The following is a 17,589-nucleotide window of genomic DNA, read 5'->3' on the forward strand; positions in this document are numbered from 1 at the left end:
GGCTTAGCCTCTATGCCATCTTGCCCCCTTTCCTACCCTGTCTTTTGATTGCACTATTTAATCAGTTTACATTTAAAGTAATTGTTGATATGCAGTTATTGCCTTTTTATTATTAATCTTTTCTCTCTTTTTCATTTTTTTTTCTTCTTCTTAAAGAAATCCCTTTAACATTTGCTTGTAATACTTGTTTGGTGGCGACGAACTCCTGTAGCTTTCCTTGTCTGGAAAGCTCTTTATCTGTCTTTCGATCTTAAATGATACTTTTACTGGGTAGAGTAATCTTAGTTGTAGGTCCTTACTTTTCACCATTTTGAATATTTAGTGCAAATCCCTCTGGTATGTAAAGTTTCTGCTGTGAAATCAACTGATAGTATTATGGAAGCTTCCTTGTAGGTAATAGCTTTTCTCTTGCTGCTTTCAAGATGCTTTGTCTTTAACCTTTGGTATTTTAATTACAATATGTCTTGGTGTGGGCCTCTAGCATTCATTTTGTTTGGGCCCCTCTGCACTTTCTGGTATTGTACATCTGTACGGCTGTCGGGAAAGTTTTCCATCATTTCTTCAAAAAGGTTTTCAATTCCTTACCCTCTCTCTTCTCCTTCTGATACCCCTACAATGCAAATGTTGGTATGCTTGATGTTGTCCAAGAGGCCTCTTAAACTATCCTCATTTTTAGGATTCTTCTTTTCTTGTTGCTGTTCTGATTGTTTTCTGCTACACTGTCTTCCAAATCGCTGATTCGATCCTCTGTTTCATCTAATCTACTGTTGATTTCTTCCTACGTATTTTTCACTTCATTTGTCGTAATCATTTCTGAGTGGTTCTGTTTTTTATGTTTCCTATCTCTTTGTCGATGTTCTCACTGAGATCACTGAACATCTTTCTAACCAGTGTTTTGACTCGACGTCTGGTAGATTGCTTATCTCCATGTTTAGTTCTTTTTTTGGAGCTTTGTTCTGTTCTTTCATTTGGGACATGTTTCTTTGTTTCTTCATTTTGGCTGCCTCCCTATGTTTGTTTCTATGTTTTAGGGAGAGAGAGCTGCTATGTCTCCCCATCTTGATTGAGTGACTGACTTTGGTAGTAGGTATCCTGTCTGGCCCAGTGGCGCAGTCTCCCTGGTCACCTGAGCTGGTGTTCCAGGTGTGTCCCTTGTGTGGGTTGTGTGTGCACTCCTGTTGTAGCTGAGTCTTGACTGCTGTTGGATAGACCCTCAGGCTGATTGGTTGTGAGGGCTGGCTGAGACTACAGTGGAGGTGCTGCTGTGCAGGGGCCAATCCTACGGAGCAGGATTCGCTTTAGCCAGGCTCTGGTGCTTGTTGGGCCTGCACTTTGGGTGTGAGGTTTGTGGAGATGGTTGAGTGGTGCTCTGGTGTGGTCTGAAGCTGGCCACTGGATGTGTTAGTTCTCAGGCCTCTTGCGAGGGTCTCTGGTACAGGTCAAGGTCAGCTGCTGCCTGTGCTCTGCCCAGGGCCACTTATTATGAGCTATAAAATGACCTGCAGTTGGTTGCCACTTGTGCTGGGCTAGGAGGTGCTTAGCAAGAGGTACAGGTCATGCTGAGGCCAGATGCTACTTGTCTGGGGTTTGGGAAACTTTGAAGAGTTTTAGGAAAGTCCTCAGCATGAGCTAAGACAGGTCGTTTGTATAGAAAAGCCACTGGAAGTGGCTTGGGTGAGACCACTAGGTGGGTGAAATGGAGTCTCAGGGAATCACCGAGGGGGCAGGAATGGTGTTAGCTAGGTTGATGGGTACTCAGACATGGAATCTGACTGGTGTGCAGGCCGGATGAGGGGAGGGCTCAAAAAAAGAACAATGTCTTCTGTCAGCACTTCTGTCTAGGAGAGAGCTGCCCCTCCAGGCCTCCCCCTGAAGCCGGACAATTCATTCCCCCCACCCATATGTCCCTGGTGCTTTTCAAGCTGCTGCCCAGCACTGGAGCTCAGAGAGTCCATCAGTGAGTCCATGAGCGGGCCTTTAAGAGGAAGGCCTGGGCCTCCAGCAGCCTTCTATCTCACTCAGCTATAATACCCACTGGTTTTCACAGCCAGAAGTTATGGGGACTTCTCTCCCTGGCACTAGAACCCTGGGCCGTGGAGCCCAGTGTGGGGCTGGGATCCCTAACTCCTCATTAGGGACCTCTGCAGCTGAGATATCCCTCCAGATTTTTAACCACCACATGTGAGATGAGCCAGTTCTTCATCTCTGCCCCTCTTATCAGTCTCAATCTGGCTTCTTTTGTATGTCCTGAGTTACGGGACTTCTTTTCGGCTAGACTTCAGGTGATTGTCAATGATGGTTGTTCTGTAGTTTAGCTGTAATTTCTACATGGTAGTGGGAGGACATCAGCATAGCGTTTACCTATCCCACTATCCTGACCGGAACTTAGCATTTTCTTTTTAAACTAATTTGTCATTTGGATTCTAACATCACTGGCTTTCTTTTTTTCCTTCCTTCCTTTCCTCCTTCCTTCCTTCCTTCCTTCCCTCCCTCCCCCTCTTTCCTTCATTTCTTCCTTCCTTTCTTCCTCCCTTCCTTCCTCCCTCTCTCCCTCCCTCCTTCCTTCCTTTTCTTCTTTAAAATAAGAAAACTACTTTGTAGAAATTAACTTTAGAACCAACTATCATTAAGTTAGAAGACTACACACAAAATTAAAGGGAGATTTTAAAAATGGTTTCATTCTAATTTTGTATTAATGTTCTCCTCAATATTGTTTTAAAATAAGAGACCACTAAATCCTTTTGACATTTCTCCAAAACTGGTTCCTGTTAGTTTAGGGAAATTGGAAAGGACAGAAATGACTATCAAAAGAAACCAAATTGTGACGTTTTGGTCACTAAAGATACTTAAGCCAAACATATCTAAATCAAGATGAAAAATACCCTGTAACACCAAAAAGTTTTTTTTAATATTGCTACAGACGAATGTTATAATAGTTTAGTGTTTTTTTAAAAAAACATTTGACCATTAGCCCCCAGTAAGAAACATTCAGTACGTACACATGCACACACACACACACAAACAGGATTTACACAAAATAATACATGTCATACACTGATACTTTATACCTAGTCTATTCAGTTTAATAAAAATGCCAGTTGTGGCCCACCAAACTCATTTCACAGTCCACAGCTGGAAGAAAAGCTGATATACATGGATCTAGGGGTCCAAAGAGAAAAGAGGTATCTTGAGGGGAATTCAACCGTCCTGATGGCCTACTCTATGTTCTTCAAATATGGCCCAATTAAAACTAAGAATCTTCAAGTGGTTATGAGAGTCATTTACTACAACAGACTCTGCTCGCATGCTATAACAACTGTACTACCTAAAGCACTGGAAGATAGGAATACTATAATTGAAGTTCATAATGAATTTCAACCTTCATCCCACATTAACTTTTTATGAGGCCCATGAATAAGAATCTCTATCAGTGAAACCCACGATCAATTACTGTTTCTCCGTGCACGTGTTCTACTGATGGAGGTGCCAAAGGACAGAGGACTGGTCAAAAAGAGTACAGTGGCAGGAACAAAAGGCTGGCATCAGCCAATAACTTACAGTGAAGCAACATTTGTTATTAGAAAGCAAAATATCCTTCTCAAGCCCTTTGAGCTTTTATATTAGGACTGCCCTTGCTTTCATCTTACCCTTACCTAAACATAAACACAAGTTTCACAGTTTTAAGGTTCCCTGCCGTTTGACTTTTCATGAGTTTATGTTAGAGAATGCAGTTAATCCTAAAGCATCTTAAAAGGCAGGGAGAAGACTGAGCATAGCTCTCGAGGGTCTGCATGAAGCACCTGAGGTGGTCACGCTGGTACAGCTGTAGAAAAACCCATCAGGGAGGCTGCTCGGGTTGCCAGTGCTCTGCCCCGGGAGTCCATACCTTGACATCAAGTGGCAGAGACCCATGATTTCTCTCCCGAGTGCTGTCAGAGGCATGTCCTTCCCCCCATGTACTCCAATCAAAACCTATTCAAAACTAGTATGTCAAGTGACCTCAAGCGCCTCTGAAAGGCACTTCCATTGCTTAGGAGGTTCTTGTAAGAATGTCATCAAGAACTTTTAACTAAAGATCACTTTAAAGCTGATGTTAAGTCATTTAAAAACGCAATTTTTCCTCATTTGTAGGCATACCCTGAAACTGAGGCCCATGGCCTTCGCATAAAGTAAGAGCTTGGCCCTGCCTGCTAAGCTCCAGGATAATCCTAGTTACTCAGAGGTGAGCCCCAAGCCTAGGTCTGCAGTTCCCATCTGAAGACCTAGTTACTAGTGGGGAGTCATAAAATTATTAAAATAATCATCAAAAATTCTTAAAGCCTTTACTTACTACTAAGTGAATCAATAAATTATGAATACTGTCTGCAGGTCCAAAACATCGTTCCTAGAATCCTAATTACCCATGAATCCTCAAGTGCTCACTAGTTTTCAAACTCCCTTCTTTGGGACCCTTGGGGTTTTTTGTACATGCTGGAGACAATGGGAAAACCAATCAGGTGGAGCTCTGGACCCTCCATCCAGGTTTCCAACTAAAAGCACCCCACTCTTCTTTTTTACGTGTTGGGAGTAATGAATGGCATCTCGATTAAGGGATTACTTTGTTAAAAGGCTGAAAACCACTGCCCTAAACCAATAAGGCACCATGGTGACCACTGAAGCTTCAGCGTCTCTGCCCAATTTTGTCCTTACCAACGTGGAAGTAACATCTTGCGGCCCCAGAGGCCCATGTCTGACTCCCCAAAGCAGCTGTTCCCAAGCTGACAAACCAACTGGCTGGCTCGAATTACACGCCCTCATGTACATACTTCTATTTTTTTTTTTTTGACAGAATTACACAAGGCACTAGAAAACCTGACTGAAGTTAACAAACAACTCCTCCAACCCCCGAAATATCAAAATACTAAAGTCTTTAAATGCAAGATTTCTTTTTCCCATCTTTTTTTGGGGGTACATACCACATGTTTTATTTATTCCTCATTAGTACATTATGGCATTTGCAATTGAGTATTTTTGTCTCTTCCTTTTCCTCTTTTTGACTAATTTCATTCTATGACCTAGAATTTATTGTTCCCTGATACTGCCTTCATAGGCTAAGTCTCTAATACAATGACAATTCAGGTGTTTAACACTCCTCTCTGGAATCCTGAAATCTAGAGTTAGGTTACTGGGGTGAGCCAACTGACTCCAAATTCTTGTTTTCTTTTTACTACCCAACTCCAGCTTTAAGAGATATAACTGACATGCACATACAAAGGTTTCTTTTTAGAGGTTGAACAGTTCTTTACCTGTATATGAGACTAAGGAGGAAGATTCTAAGATTCTTTTTACCCTGTACTCTGCCTTTTTCCACACTGATATCAGATTGCCTTGCCATGTGACATTTCGGCAGTCACTAAACCAGAAACTTACCTCTTCTGCTGTATCCTTCTCTATCCGCACTATCTTGTTTTCCCAGTAGATTCGCTGAGATTCCAGCTGGCTTGTTAGTAAATATGAATACTAGAAAGAGAGAATAAACACCAAAAACCAAGTCACTATTGTCGATCTCTGAAATCCAATTAAAACTTGACTTTTAATGACCTAAAGAAGAGTTAAGAGTAACCATCAGAATATATATTACACCTTGGTTCCACTCTACTTACTAAACCATAATTACACTCCTGTCCTTCCGGGGCTTATAATCTAGTCAGGGACAAACAGAAAAACGTATATAAAAAAAACCTTATATTTCTGTTCAAACGGACTTTAAAAAGAACCACATGATTTTTAAATCAAAGTGCAAGTCAAACCAGCTCATTCATCCACCTCCCTCCAGGAAGCTGTTCCTGCCCCTTCCAGCCTTGAGTTAAGCTCCCCCTCTCAGCTCTTTCAGCACTGTGCCTATCATCAATAGCACTTATAACACTCGCACTTAATCACTGGGTTACCTGCATGTCACCCTGAGTAGACTGTAAACTCTGAAAGTGAGGGTTATATCTTTATTTCTGTACCCGCAGTGCCTGGGGCATGATGGATGTCAAGAAATGTTTGCTGCCCGACTACATGAATGAATGAACAGTGCTGTGTAACTACAGGAAAAGAATAGATGGCTTCTGACAGTGAGAGATGGTAAGACTTCTGAAAGAAAGTGAAATTTGAAAGGGCTCTTGACAAAGGAAAGGAGACAGCTATAGAGAGATCTCATTCCAGAGTACTACTGGATTTAGCTGTAGAGCTGTGGAAATTCAAGTCTCTTCAGAGATGAAGTAACACCAATGAGGCTGGAGTGTAGGATGTGGAGAGGTGGGGTCTATGGAAGGTTCTGGAGTATTCTATTGAGAAATGTAGGCCAAAGAGTGGCAAGATCACATATGCATTTTGGAAAGACTACCCTAGGAGACTAGACCTAAAACGCGTTTGTAGGCTAGAAAAAGAGATCACAGGTGTAATAGAGAGAAAGGACAACTGGGAGAATGTGGGTCACTAGACAGAGAGTTTGTTAAATGCTGCATTCCCACCACCAGAAAGAGTGGCTGACAGACAGCAACGCTCAATAAATATTCATTGAATGGACAGACTTAGTTATTGTAGAAGAGTTACTTATTCTAAAAACTGAATGTAAAAGGTCTGAATTTTTGTCACATCAATATAATGTATTAATGAGAACATCATCTTTATTTTGGGCCATTCTACTGAATCTATCAGACTTTAAAAGTCTGGAGATAAGCAAGTTTTCAAATGTCCCTTTCTTTCCAAGGTTAATGCATGTTTTTAAAACAACCATTTTGAAATTTATATAAAACAAGACTCGTATTAAACTCCTTCATTAACGTAACATTTGTACTACATCACTTTTATAGTACATGAGACTTACTGCTATGGAGAAAAATCAGATTGTGCTAGTTTTGTTTCTTCAAATATATGCTTTACATATATATAAGCATCAAATTCAGAAAATATATACTTTGAGTATACATTTGAGTATATAAGCCTCTAATTTAGAAAATGCCAGCCCAATACATATGGAAAAGTTTCTTGGTCATGGAAGGATGCTATTGGGGTTTCCTCATTCTGACCAAGTCTGCTCAGTCTCTGACTGCTACTGTAATGCCAACAGGAAGGTTCTCAACTCCTGGTTTTATAGCAGCTTAAGGAGGACAACCTTAATACTGGATCTTATGACAATGAGGAATATCACTTTCAAAATAATAAGGCACAGTGAAACGCAGACTTTTAAAGAAAATCAAACAAAATAAAAATATTTTAATAATCCTTCACAGCAATAATAGAAATTTTTTAAAAAGTTGACGTGCAGAATAAATGGCAAAATTAAAAGCCCAAACCATCTTTCAAGTTAGAATAGTAAAAAGCAGTAGAAATAGGTATTTAGTAGTTATAAAAGCATTATCTTACCTCTAACTGTAAGGCATCTATTTTCTCTTCCTGGCAAGTATCACCCTCACATTCATACTGTACTATTTTTCCATCTGTTTTACTTGCAACCAGCCGATGGACATAATTATCTAAAGAAAAGAATGAATCAACCAAGGCACATTTTCTCAGAATGAAAAAGGTCTTCATACGCTTTTAACTTTGACACAATTTTTGTTTTTACAGATCTAAATTGCAATATTTCTTTAGAAATATTGGGCTAAATCATTTGAATTTTTAAAAAGAGTGATAGGACAAGAATGGAAATATTAACTCTTTTTATAGCATGCAATGCAGGCCATTCACAGGAAATAGTGCCCTTCAGGGCTTGAGTTTGCCACAACTATCAGGGAGATTTCAAGCTATGAGAGAAAGTGGAGGTTCTGAAAGAGGAATTTTCACATAGAATGAACCGAAATTAGAGAATTAGGGCAGTGTTCACCTCCAGCATAGTCCCAGACCCGATGGTTGGTGAGCTGCATGGCATACGTGTGCTGGGTTTCCTCAAAGTGCTTATAAGCATGTCGACTTACATATCGTCCACATCCTATGTGGCCACATATTAAACAAATCCAAAGGTTCTGCCAAGAAGAAGGTTTGATCTTAATTAGTTATATAAAAATCTATGCCCTGTCCAGTTGGGGTGGAAGGGGGCTGACAAAGAATAAGATTTAGAGTGGTTTCTACTGGAGTTTTGAATCAATATGTTTAAAAAACCCAACGAGCAAGGATGCATTTACAGGTCATTTTCTCACTCTGATTTTTATGGAACTCTAGGTAAACAGCAAGGAAAAAAAACTTACAATTTATCAATAAAGAACTAGGCTGTTTCAAAGAACAAAGAATTAGAGCATAAAATCCTTTGCTTAGGAGTCAAATAACTTTTGTAGTTCTATTTCTTGCCTGATTCTAGACCAAAAACAAAATCAGTTTCAAAAAAGAATTTATAAGAATTTAAGCCAAATTAAGACAGAAGAAAACTACAGACAGTTAAAGCTATGTTCAATATTCTTTCCCAACACCCATTACTTACTTCCTGAACGCCACACTCAAAACATTTATTTTCTTCCACTGGCTCTGGAGTTTGACAGTACCGGCAAACAGGGCACCTATCCAGGACACCAAAAGATGATGGTACAGATTAAATATGAAAGACAGTTGTTACACAACCCAAAAGTCAAAAACTGAACTTTAAATCTTCCCTCTCGTATACTTTTATTATAACTAAAAATATCACTCAAAGACAAAAACGCTTTCAAGCTATTCTCAAATAAAATAAGAAAATATGGAATGTTGATAAAGCAGAGGAAAAGGGAGAAATTTTGATCTGCCTCATACCTTTTCCTACTCTCCCATCTAAAACTTACATAATCGAAGAATATCAACAGGTTAGAGATAGGGCCTTAAAACAAGTTATTAATTTTGTTTCACATCTGGTTATCCATAAAATATTTTTACTTTAAACAATCTACCTTAACCCTACTTTCCAAAAGTGTCACTTAAAATGTGCCCTGTCCCTATAGTTTGCTCCTAAAAATTAGAGCTAAAATCTGTAGTAAGTTTCATTGAATTAGAAAAAAAAATGTTAATGTAGTTCCTAAAATGCACATGACATTTTTCCATAAAATGGACATTACATGTGAGAAGATAGCGGTACTCTGTGAGTACTCAAGTTCTCATTTATAAAAAGCCAATACAAATGGTACTGAAGCCAAAATCATAGATATGCAGAGTAGAAAGGTGGTTACCAGTCTGGCAGGAGGTAAAAATCAGACGCAAAGCTTCAGTTATGCAAGGTAAGTTCTGCAGAGTTGGAGTACATCAATGTGACAACAGTTGACAATATTGTACTGTTTACTTAAATTTACTAAGAGGGCAGATCTTTGGTGGTCTCACCACGGGGGGGTGGGGGGAAGCAAAAAAGGGAATGGCAAAGGTATGAAGTGATGGATATGTAAATCAGCTGGTTATGGTGACTATTTCACAGTGTGTATATTGGGTCATATGCCTTAAATACATATAATTTCTGACTGTCAATTAAACCCAATAAAGATGGAAAAAAGGAGACATTGAAAAAAACCTGTTAACCCTTTTCAGTTATACCCAAGACAAAGTAACTGAGTTAAGTATCAGTCAAGAATATTTGTGTCAGGTGGGCAAAAATGACAGAAAGTGACTTATAGCTGACGCTAAATGAACTGGCACCAAGAAAGAATGCTCAAGATATAACTAGTATCAGTTTTCCACCCAATTGAGTAAATAAAACCAAGAAAAGAAGATTAGCAGGAAGAACAAGTTCTTGTCACAGGTAAAGAGTCTGTCTGTAGTTCCTAAGAGAAAGCTAAAGAATTTCTTCTGTCTCTTTCTTTCCTATCAAAAGAGAAGACAGAAGACAAACTTGAAGAAATAACAAAATGGCAGGTGGTAAACGGCAGGCGGTAAACGGCAGGCATCTTGTCAGAGGAAGAATCTAGCTCTCCGTTATCCTTTTAGTCTGTGTGGCAGCTGCAGTCATGGTTTGATGAGAAAACAATAAATTAATTCTGAAATGTAATTTTCTACATTGTGCCAGAATGATCTTTCTGAAATGTATCCTGAGAATAAAGAGGGAAAATATTTCAAAAATAAACTTATTTGTACTAACACAACTAGCACTCTGTGATATGCCATCTCATCTATTAAAAAAAAGTTTAAGTTTATTAAATTTATCCTGCCTTCCCTTTCGAAAATAATTTTGAGTTGTTATCTTATTTTCTTGAAAAGATATTTGGGGAAACCCTCCCAGAATGTCCTTTCCTGACATCTCCATGTCAAAAACTATCCTTCGAGACCTGGTACCAATGCTACCTCCTCCACACAGCCCTTCCTGACCATCTTGGAGCGGGAATCATTGCTCTCTCCTCCAATCACTACCCAAAATTGCATGCTTTTCTGTGTATGTGTGAAGTCCCTGACTTCAGACTGAACTTCCCTGAGGAGGTTCTGTGACTGAGTCTCACATCAGCACCCAGCACTGTACTATGCATATACTAAGACTCAAAACCCACTTGCTGAAGAAACCACACGTATAGTGAGGGCACCTGCCAGGCCTTGTACCTCATTTAGAAGGTTGAATTCTAGCTCCAGTTCTGGCATTCTCTGGCCATGACACTTTCAGCATGCTAATATTCACCTTGTAAAATGAGGAGGTTGGACAAGGTGGTCATTGAGGAAACTTTCAGCTTTAAAATGCTATGGTTCTATGATGGTAGAACCTGTACTGAATGTAAAATTGGGAGTGGCAGGGAACAAAGTGTCCAGAACTTACATGGTGTATAGATCACAAGATACAGATAAACAGTTTACAGAATGCGCACATCTCAGCGTGGCTTTATTCTACATAAATTTAAACCTGGACAATTCTACAATAAAAACACAGAATTGACTGAGGACTCTATAGGATTGGGGCAAGATTCTTTTCCAGCTAAACAAGCTATAGAAAACCCAGGGTTTATTTATTTGCTCAAAAATATTTTCAACTATAGCCATGTTACGCTAAACAAGCCCAATCCCATGTGATCTTGGAAGCTAAGCAGGGTCAGGCTTGGTTAGTACTTGGATGGGAGACCACTTAGGAAGACCAGGTGCTGTAGGCATAAAAAATAAAAAATACGGGATTGTAAGCTGACAAAATCTTTGCAATCTGTGAGGTCAACCAAGCTTGCCTTGCCTTAAAAAACACACACACACACTTTTTCCCCCCAAGCGCCTATTAGGTACCAGATCTCCTGCTAGGTGTGAGGGGCACAGCAGTAGACAAACCAGACAAGGTCCCTGCTGTGTGAAAGCTAGCATTCTTCTTCTGGTTACTCGAGGATGGAGAACAGTTTCCTGTGGACTTTCACCCTTCCTAACTTCTGGGCCTTGGAACATGATCTTCCCCTTCCCATGTACACCTCTCCCCCCATGCTCCCTGGTCGCCCTCTTCACGTGGCTAACTCCTACTCATCCTCTTTGAGACGCCGCTTCTCAGACAGCCCTGGCTGTATCAGGGCCCGAGTTCTCCAGTCACGATGCTGAACACTGCTCCTTTACAACACCTGTTAATGGCTGCGACTTCACATTTAATTGTGTTTATTTGGTTCTGCATCTTCCACTCTGTGCTGGGAAACCCACAAGGCCAGAGTCTGATCTACCTTTCTAGCTAAGCCCCACAGTGCGGTGTGCAAAGGGAGCAACAACCCTTGATTAAAAAAAAAGAGGTCATCCCGGTCATTTATCTGTACAATGCCACCCTAAAAGTAAGGTTGCACTGGGAAACAGGGCATTGTAGGTGTGTGCGCGCTTCATACTTAGTGACGGCTATTACAACTAGCCACTGAGCCATTACCATTTATCACATTTATTAACAATGTGATAAATCTAAAATGTTAGACCGCTATAGAACAGTGGATAAGAAAGCAAAAGTAAATGGCAGACATCAGTGCAGGTGATAAACGAGAGTTCAGACCTAGATTTCATTTTAGTATAAGAGCTTTAAAGCTTAGCTTCACTTTGTTTTTCTTCATTCTCTGACTCTTGGAAGGAAATAACTCATGCTACTTTGTAAAATTCTACAAGAATTCAAAATCAGCACACTAAAAAGCGGTTGGTCTAGAATGCTCACTCCCATGTGTACTAAGGAAAGTGAAGAAGAAAAATAGAAAGCCCTTGCACGTGACCTCCTTACTCTTGCGGTGCCAAACATTTGGAATGATTCACCTTTGGTGGTGGCTATTTTTAATTTTGGAAAAGGATAATAGTGGGCTTTGACAGGGTGGGAGATGAGCTCCTGCACTTACGTCGTGTCGTCCCAGCGCTGCAGACACTGGCTGTGGAAGCTGTGGTTACACAACGTGGTGAGAATGCCATTCACAGACTCGTCCATGCGCTCCAGACACACTGTGCACTTGGGGAGCTCGGTCAGGTCCATCACGGGGAGGCTGGCGCCCTATAGTGAAACACCTTGCATAAGCCTCACCCTCACCAGCAGTTCTTTTTTTTTTTTTTTTTTAAATAATACTTTTCCTGTTGCTTTTTGACTCCTGGCAGGATGTTCTCAACATTACTGCTCCGTGCAAATAATTTAAATTGGTAAGATTTTAATTCATTCAACAAATACTGATCAAGCATCTCCTATATTGCCAGCACCGTGCTAGGCACTGGGGATATGCAGATGAACAAAGCAAAGATCCCTGCCCTCAAAGAGGTGACTTTCTAGGAAGGGAGACTCCTGCCAAAATCTAACAGGGAATCAAAAATGTTACCAGACTCCTAGCTCTAACTCTAAAGGTCTATGACTGTAACAGAACACAAGTGAATTGAAGCAGCAGAATAGGAATGGATCTAAACAGTTTTTTCACAGAGTAAATTAAAACTTAACACTTCCTACTAAGTGATAATAGTATCAACAACACTGATTTTATTTATGTATTCATTTAACACATACTTATCGAGTCATTGCTATGTGTGCCAGATGCTATTCTAGGTATGGAATGATGGTGAGTAAAGACAGATTCAGTTAATCAAAAAAAGAAAAACAAGGTCAGCCCCTGCCCTCATAAAGTTTAGAATCTAGTAGAGACAAAAATCAAGTTTAAAAAAAATGTGTAATTACCAATAGTCATAAGTGCTATGAAAGAAAAGCCAAGTACAGGAAGCTATAACAAGTTGTGAAATATGGGACATAATGGTTTAGGTGGTCAAGAAGGGCACCCCTCAGACAGTGATGTCTGACCTGAGCCCCGATGGCTATAAGATGGGCAGGAGTTATTGAGGCAAACGTGGGGAGGCACACACATAAGGACATGCGGAGAAAAATTACATTAATCTATGGTCCCTAAAGGGTAGACGTTTATAGGAAATCTCTCAAGAAGCCATGTTCATTTAGAGAAAACAATCTATAAAACTGAGGCCTAGCAGAAAGGAAGCTTGATTTTATCACATTGATTTTTATTTTACCGAACATAATAGAAGAATCCAATCAGAACTTACTGCCATCAGGCTAATTTCAAGGTATAAAACTTTTAGGTCTACTTTAAAAGAAAGGAAGTCTTAAAAAGATAACAGAGGTGAATCCACTACTTTATAAAATGATGCAAGTGAGCACACATTGTAAGAAAGGTTCGCAAGGTGGGTGGTAGCTCAGAGCAATTATAAACTGCTCTCAAAATAGAAACAATTAGGATGGGGATTAAGAGTTGATACTTAAAACAAAAACACTTCTTTTAGGCTTCGGGTGATATGTCATTATCTGGAATGGATGAACGCACAACTTCAATAAGAGAGATGATATCCTTTTTTTTCCCTTTTTTTTTTACATTTTTGGACAATTTTTAAAAATTGAGATAAATTTTACCATTTTAAAGTGTACAATGCTGTGTGGTTTTTGTTTTTTAGTATACTGACATGTTTGAGCAACCATCACCACTCTAATTCTAGAACATTTCTATCACTCTAAAAAGAAACCTCGTCCTCATCAGTTACTCTACATCCCTCTCCCCCGCAGCCCCTGGCAACCACTAACCTACTTTGTCTCTATGGATTGGCCCATACCCAACATTTCCACAGATATCCTAACATTCAATTTTATAACACTGGGATATATTTATAGCAAATGTAAGACTTAGTCACACTTACATCTTCAGATTTCAGTACTTCAGCCCTTTCCACATAGACTAGCTGGCAAACATCATCTTCTATTGAGTTGAACTGGCGGCCATTGCATGCCATATAAAAACTATCTGCATCGGCCTGGGTACACCAATAAGGAAAAGGAAAAAAGTCAGAGAGATATCCTGAAAACATGCTTTGTATTCAAGATTCATAGCTCCAATTATTCTCTTCATCAGCTTTTAAATCTTATACTTAGGAGAGAAAGCAGCCGCCAAAACTAACATCTATGGAAGCAGGAAGCAGGTTCATAGGCTAATCTAACTCTGCAGTCAATATCCTTCATCTCTACTGTTTCCTGATACATGACAGTTTCACTTGAACTAACAGAAGCTACTGAAATGCAATAAGCTGATAACTAGTAGTTTTAATATTAAACCAGCAATGGTCAACATTTCCCTTGATATCAGTATTTTTTTCTCTCCAGTCAGCACTTTCACAGCTGCTGAAAGTAAACATTTATTTTTGCAAAACCTGGAACCAAATCATAACTGACAATTATTAGGGAATAGTCTTTTTTTTTTTTTTTTTAACGTCAGCATCTATGTTAGACAAAAATAAAGGACCAGTGGAACTGGTTTGGAGTAAAAAGCCAACTCCTTCTCTTCAATAAACCAAATAATAATATATGATAGATAAAGATCCCATTAGGAGATTTTAAGCAACCTAGTGTGTAATACCAAAAGCAAAACTCTTGGCCAAGATCAAGATGAATCAGCCTTTAAAATACTAATAGTCTCATTCCCTGGGAGTGGAAGATAGACGGAATCAGAAGAAACAGTCCCCTTCAGGCAAAGCTCCAAAGGCAAATGTCATTTGTGAATATGGACACAAGTTAATCAAACCTTCTTGTCTAGCCTTGGTAGAAAGTAACAAAGAGATGATTTCTGTTTTAAATTTAGCAATTTTTCATCTACAGCCATGCCATCCTTAACCTGCCTGTTCTTGTCTGATCTCAGAACCTAAGCAGGGTCGGGCCTGGTTAGTACTTGGATGGGAGACCACCTAGGAATACCAAGTGCTGTAGATGTTAGAGAAAAAAAAAAATTGAATAATTTTAGCAATTTTTTGATGTATCTGAGAGGTCAAGGCTTTTCTGGACCTCACTCCCATATAGGCATTAGCAATAGGAAGCATAGGAAGTTGTGTGCTTTGGCCCTACCAATGTAGACAAGCTGCTTGAGGGGAGGAAGGGTGTTCTGCAAAAGGAAATGCCACACTGTCAACCTCTCGGAAGAGATTCCAGTCTATACCAGGCAAAAACAGCCTTGCCTGTCTACTCGCATAGAGTACAGAATCTTACAGCAAACGCTTGTAAGCTTTTCAGCAACTTTTAATTTCACTCCAATGATGTAATTCAAGTGTGGATTCTTGATTATTTATGCTTTCTTAATATGAACAACTGAGCTAAACTGCTGAGGATGACCAATGTTGAATGTAGTTATATGTAGGGAGGGACTTTCTTTCAGCAAACAACCTATGTACTGGGTACAGCACAATTTAACTTAAAAATGTTACAAGCTAATTCTTGGATAATACATCTCTTTAATACTAAGAAGAGGAGCCCTCAAATGGCTTCCCCCCTCTTTGAGAGCAATGATTTTTTCCTGAAATGCTTATGGATGAGTAAGCAGCACACTGAGCAAATGGGTTCATGTACTGAGGGAAGGGACTGCCTGGAAGTGAGGGCTACAGGTCTGCTCTTCAGGGTCTCAAGCACCATCAGGAGCTGGCTGCAGCTGCGCCAGCTGAATGAGAAAAGGCCCTCCTCAGACCTCCAGCTCTGTAAATGCTGAGCAACTAGGCCACCTCAGAGGAAGGGACCAGGTTTGTGATACTGGGTATGTGATAAAATCTACTCAACATCAGATAAACCATTCCTTTCTTGGAGTTGTTTGTACCAGAGTAATGTACTTTTTGAACACACTGATCTCTTCTTTAAATCTTGGCATTGGAAATGTAGCTGCACTTGTTCAAATATTTACTAAGCACCCAGCAAAATGCCAGGCACTGTGTTATACACTGGGATAAGAATAAAGAACAAAATATACATGCTTCCTACTTCAACCCCCACTGCGATACACAAAACAAAAGACTGAATGGCAAAAAAACATAAACGAAACAACTTTTATTTAAAATGCTTGCATTTGTAGGAGCCCCAAATTTAAAGAAACTCAGTTTTTTCCCCCCTAGTCCTTGTTCTTATTGTTCTCTTCTCAGGATAAACTTAAGAAAAAAAAAATCCATTATAATCAAGATTCCTTCACTGTCATGATGATCGACTATAGTGTTGAAAGTACATTTTTACTTCTCAAAAGAGGGGTCTCCTTGGCTGTGGTAATCATGCAAGTGAAAATGAGCCAACGCAGTCTACTGAGAAATAATCTCTCCTGATTTGTCCCTAAGAAGTACAAAATTGAACTCCCTCCTGCCTTCTTATGTCCTAATGAATTACAAATTCCTTAACCAAACACTAAGTTTCCTAAAGGTCACAGTTCAACCTTGTAAGCGCACCCCTCCAGCATAAAGCTGAGGCCAAAAGAAATTCAAGAGAGTATAAAAGATGTAGAGAAGGCCTATTAGTTCTTAATAAAAATTCTCTGGTGAGAAAAGTAAAGGAATAAGAATAGAGTTAGCTACCTAAGCTATGGAGTCAGGCTGCCTGAGTTTGAATCCTAACTCTGACATTTATTAGCTGTGTAGCTTTGGGTAGTGACTTATACACGCTTGTTTCCTCAACTATAAAAGAAACTTAATGACATCTACCTCATGGCACTGTTGAGAGCACGCAAGGAGCTAATACATGAAAAGCATTTATAACAGCTCTTGCATTTAATAAGTGTTCAACAAAAACTAGAAAGTCTATTATTCTTATTAGGGCCTAATATTAATTTACTGTCAAATCTTACACCAGGAGTGTGTTTTTAGGCCTTAGAAAGTCCCTGACAGAATGAGCCTCAGACCCTAATCCAGCATTAGCAATAAATACAACTCATGATACCAAGGTCAAGGGTTCCCCATGGGGATCATGGGAAAGAACATGCAGCAAGCTGTTTGAAAGTCTCAGAAAACATCAGTCAACTTGAGCAACCTGCACTTAGTCAAAAGACAGAGGTGGAGAGACAGTAACAGACGTACAAAGAAAACCTTTATACAGCATTATCTGCATACTACAAAGCACTTGCTATAGAGAAGTTTGTGGGTTTATTAGACTTCAGACAACTTAACAAGTCTAATATGCTCTTAAACTTTTTTTCCCTCTGTTTCTGTGACATTTCCTATGTTACTTGATTGCCATTAATTTTTAAGTAGAAGCTATAACTAAAATATTGCTATTACACAATTTTTTGCAAACAGTGACTATCTTCCCTTCCCCACACTTTCCTCCCACTCCTACTGGAAGAGGGGTATGCCCTAGGGCTCAATCTCAGCTCAGTCACTTACTTGAAGCTGTGTAACCCTGGGCAAATGACCAACCTTTCTCTGTCG

At 39.6% G+C, this 17,589-nt stretch overlaps 1 protein-coding gene, 1 long non-coding RNA gene and 2 pseudogenes across 5 annotated transcripts in view; 3 read left to right on the forward strand and 1 right to left on the reverse strand.

Annotated features, from left to right (window-relative positions):
• Nucleotides 1-9,964, forward strand: part of LOC107513259 — a 39,130-nt gene extending 29,166 nt beyond the window's left edge. For 2 of the 3 annotated variants that reach the window (XR_004950866.1, XR_001597508.2), the window contains exons 2-3: nt 5,997-6,108; nt 9,791-9,964. This is a non-coding gene — a long non-coding RNA (uncharacterized LOC107513259). Of the gene's footprint in view, nt 1-5,494; nt 6,109-9,790 lie in introns of those variants that run through there. The other variant, XR_004950865.1, reaches the window with a different exon arrangement.
• The window catches only part of LOC107513255 (BRCA1 associated protein), a 38,143-nt gene that overhangs the window by 14,894 nt on the left and 5,660 nt on the right, over nt 1-17,589 (reverse strand). For both annotated transcript variants that reach the window (XM_036220781.1, XM_016149722.2), the window contains exons 5-10: nt 14,068-14,181; nt 12,231-12,379; nt 8,444-8,519; nt 7,853-7,991; nt 7,393-7,502; nt 5,410-5,499 (exon numbers count right to left, since the gene is read on the reverse strand). In XM_036220781.1, the coding sequence (XP_036076674.1) occupies nt 5,410-5,499; nt 7,393-7,502; nt 7,853-7,991; nt 8,444-8,519; nt 12,231-12,379; nt 14,068-14,181 (678 nt within the window). The remainder of the gene's footprint in view (nt 1-5,409; nt 5,500-7,392; nt 7,503-7,852; nt 7,992-8,443; nt 8,520-12,230; nt 12,380-14,067; nt 14,182-17,589) is intronic.
• On the forward strand, nt 10,927-11,045 carry LOC118603584 (annotated as a pseudogene).
• Nucleotides 15,012-15,130, forward strand: LOC118603558 (annotated as a pseudogene).

The sequence above is a fragment of the Rousettus aegyptiacus genome, unplaced genomic scaffold, assembly GCF_014176215.1.
Source record: "Rousettus aegyptiacus isolate mRouAeg1 unplaced genomic scaffold, mRouAeg1.p scaffold_m13_p_5, whole genome shotgun sequence".
Lineage (NCBI taxonomy): Eukaryota > Metazoa > Chordata > Mammalia > Chiroptera > Pteropodidae > Rousettus > Rousettus aegyptiacus.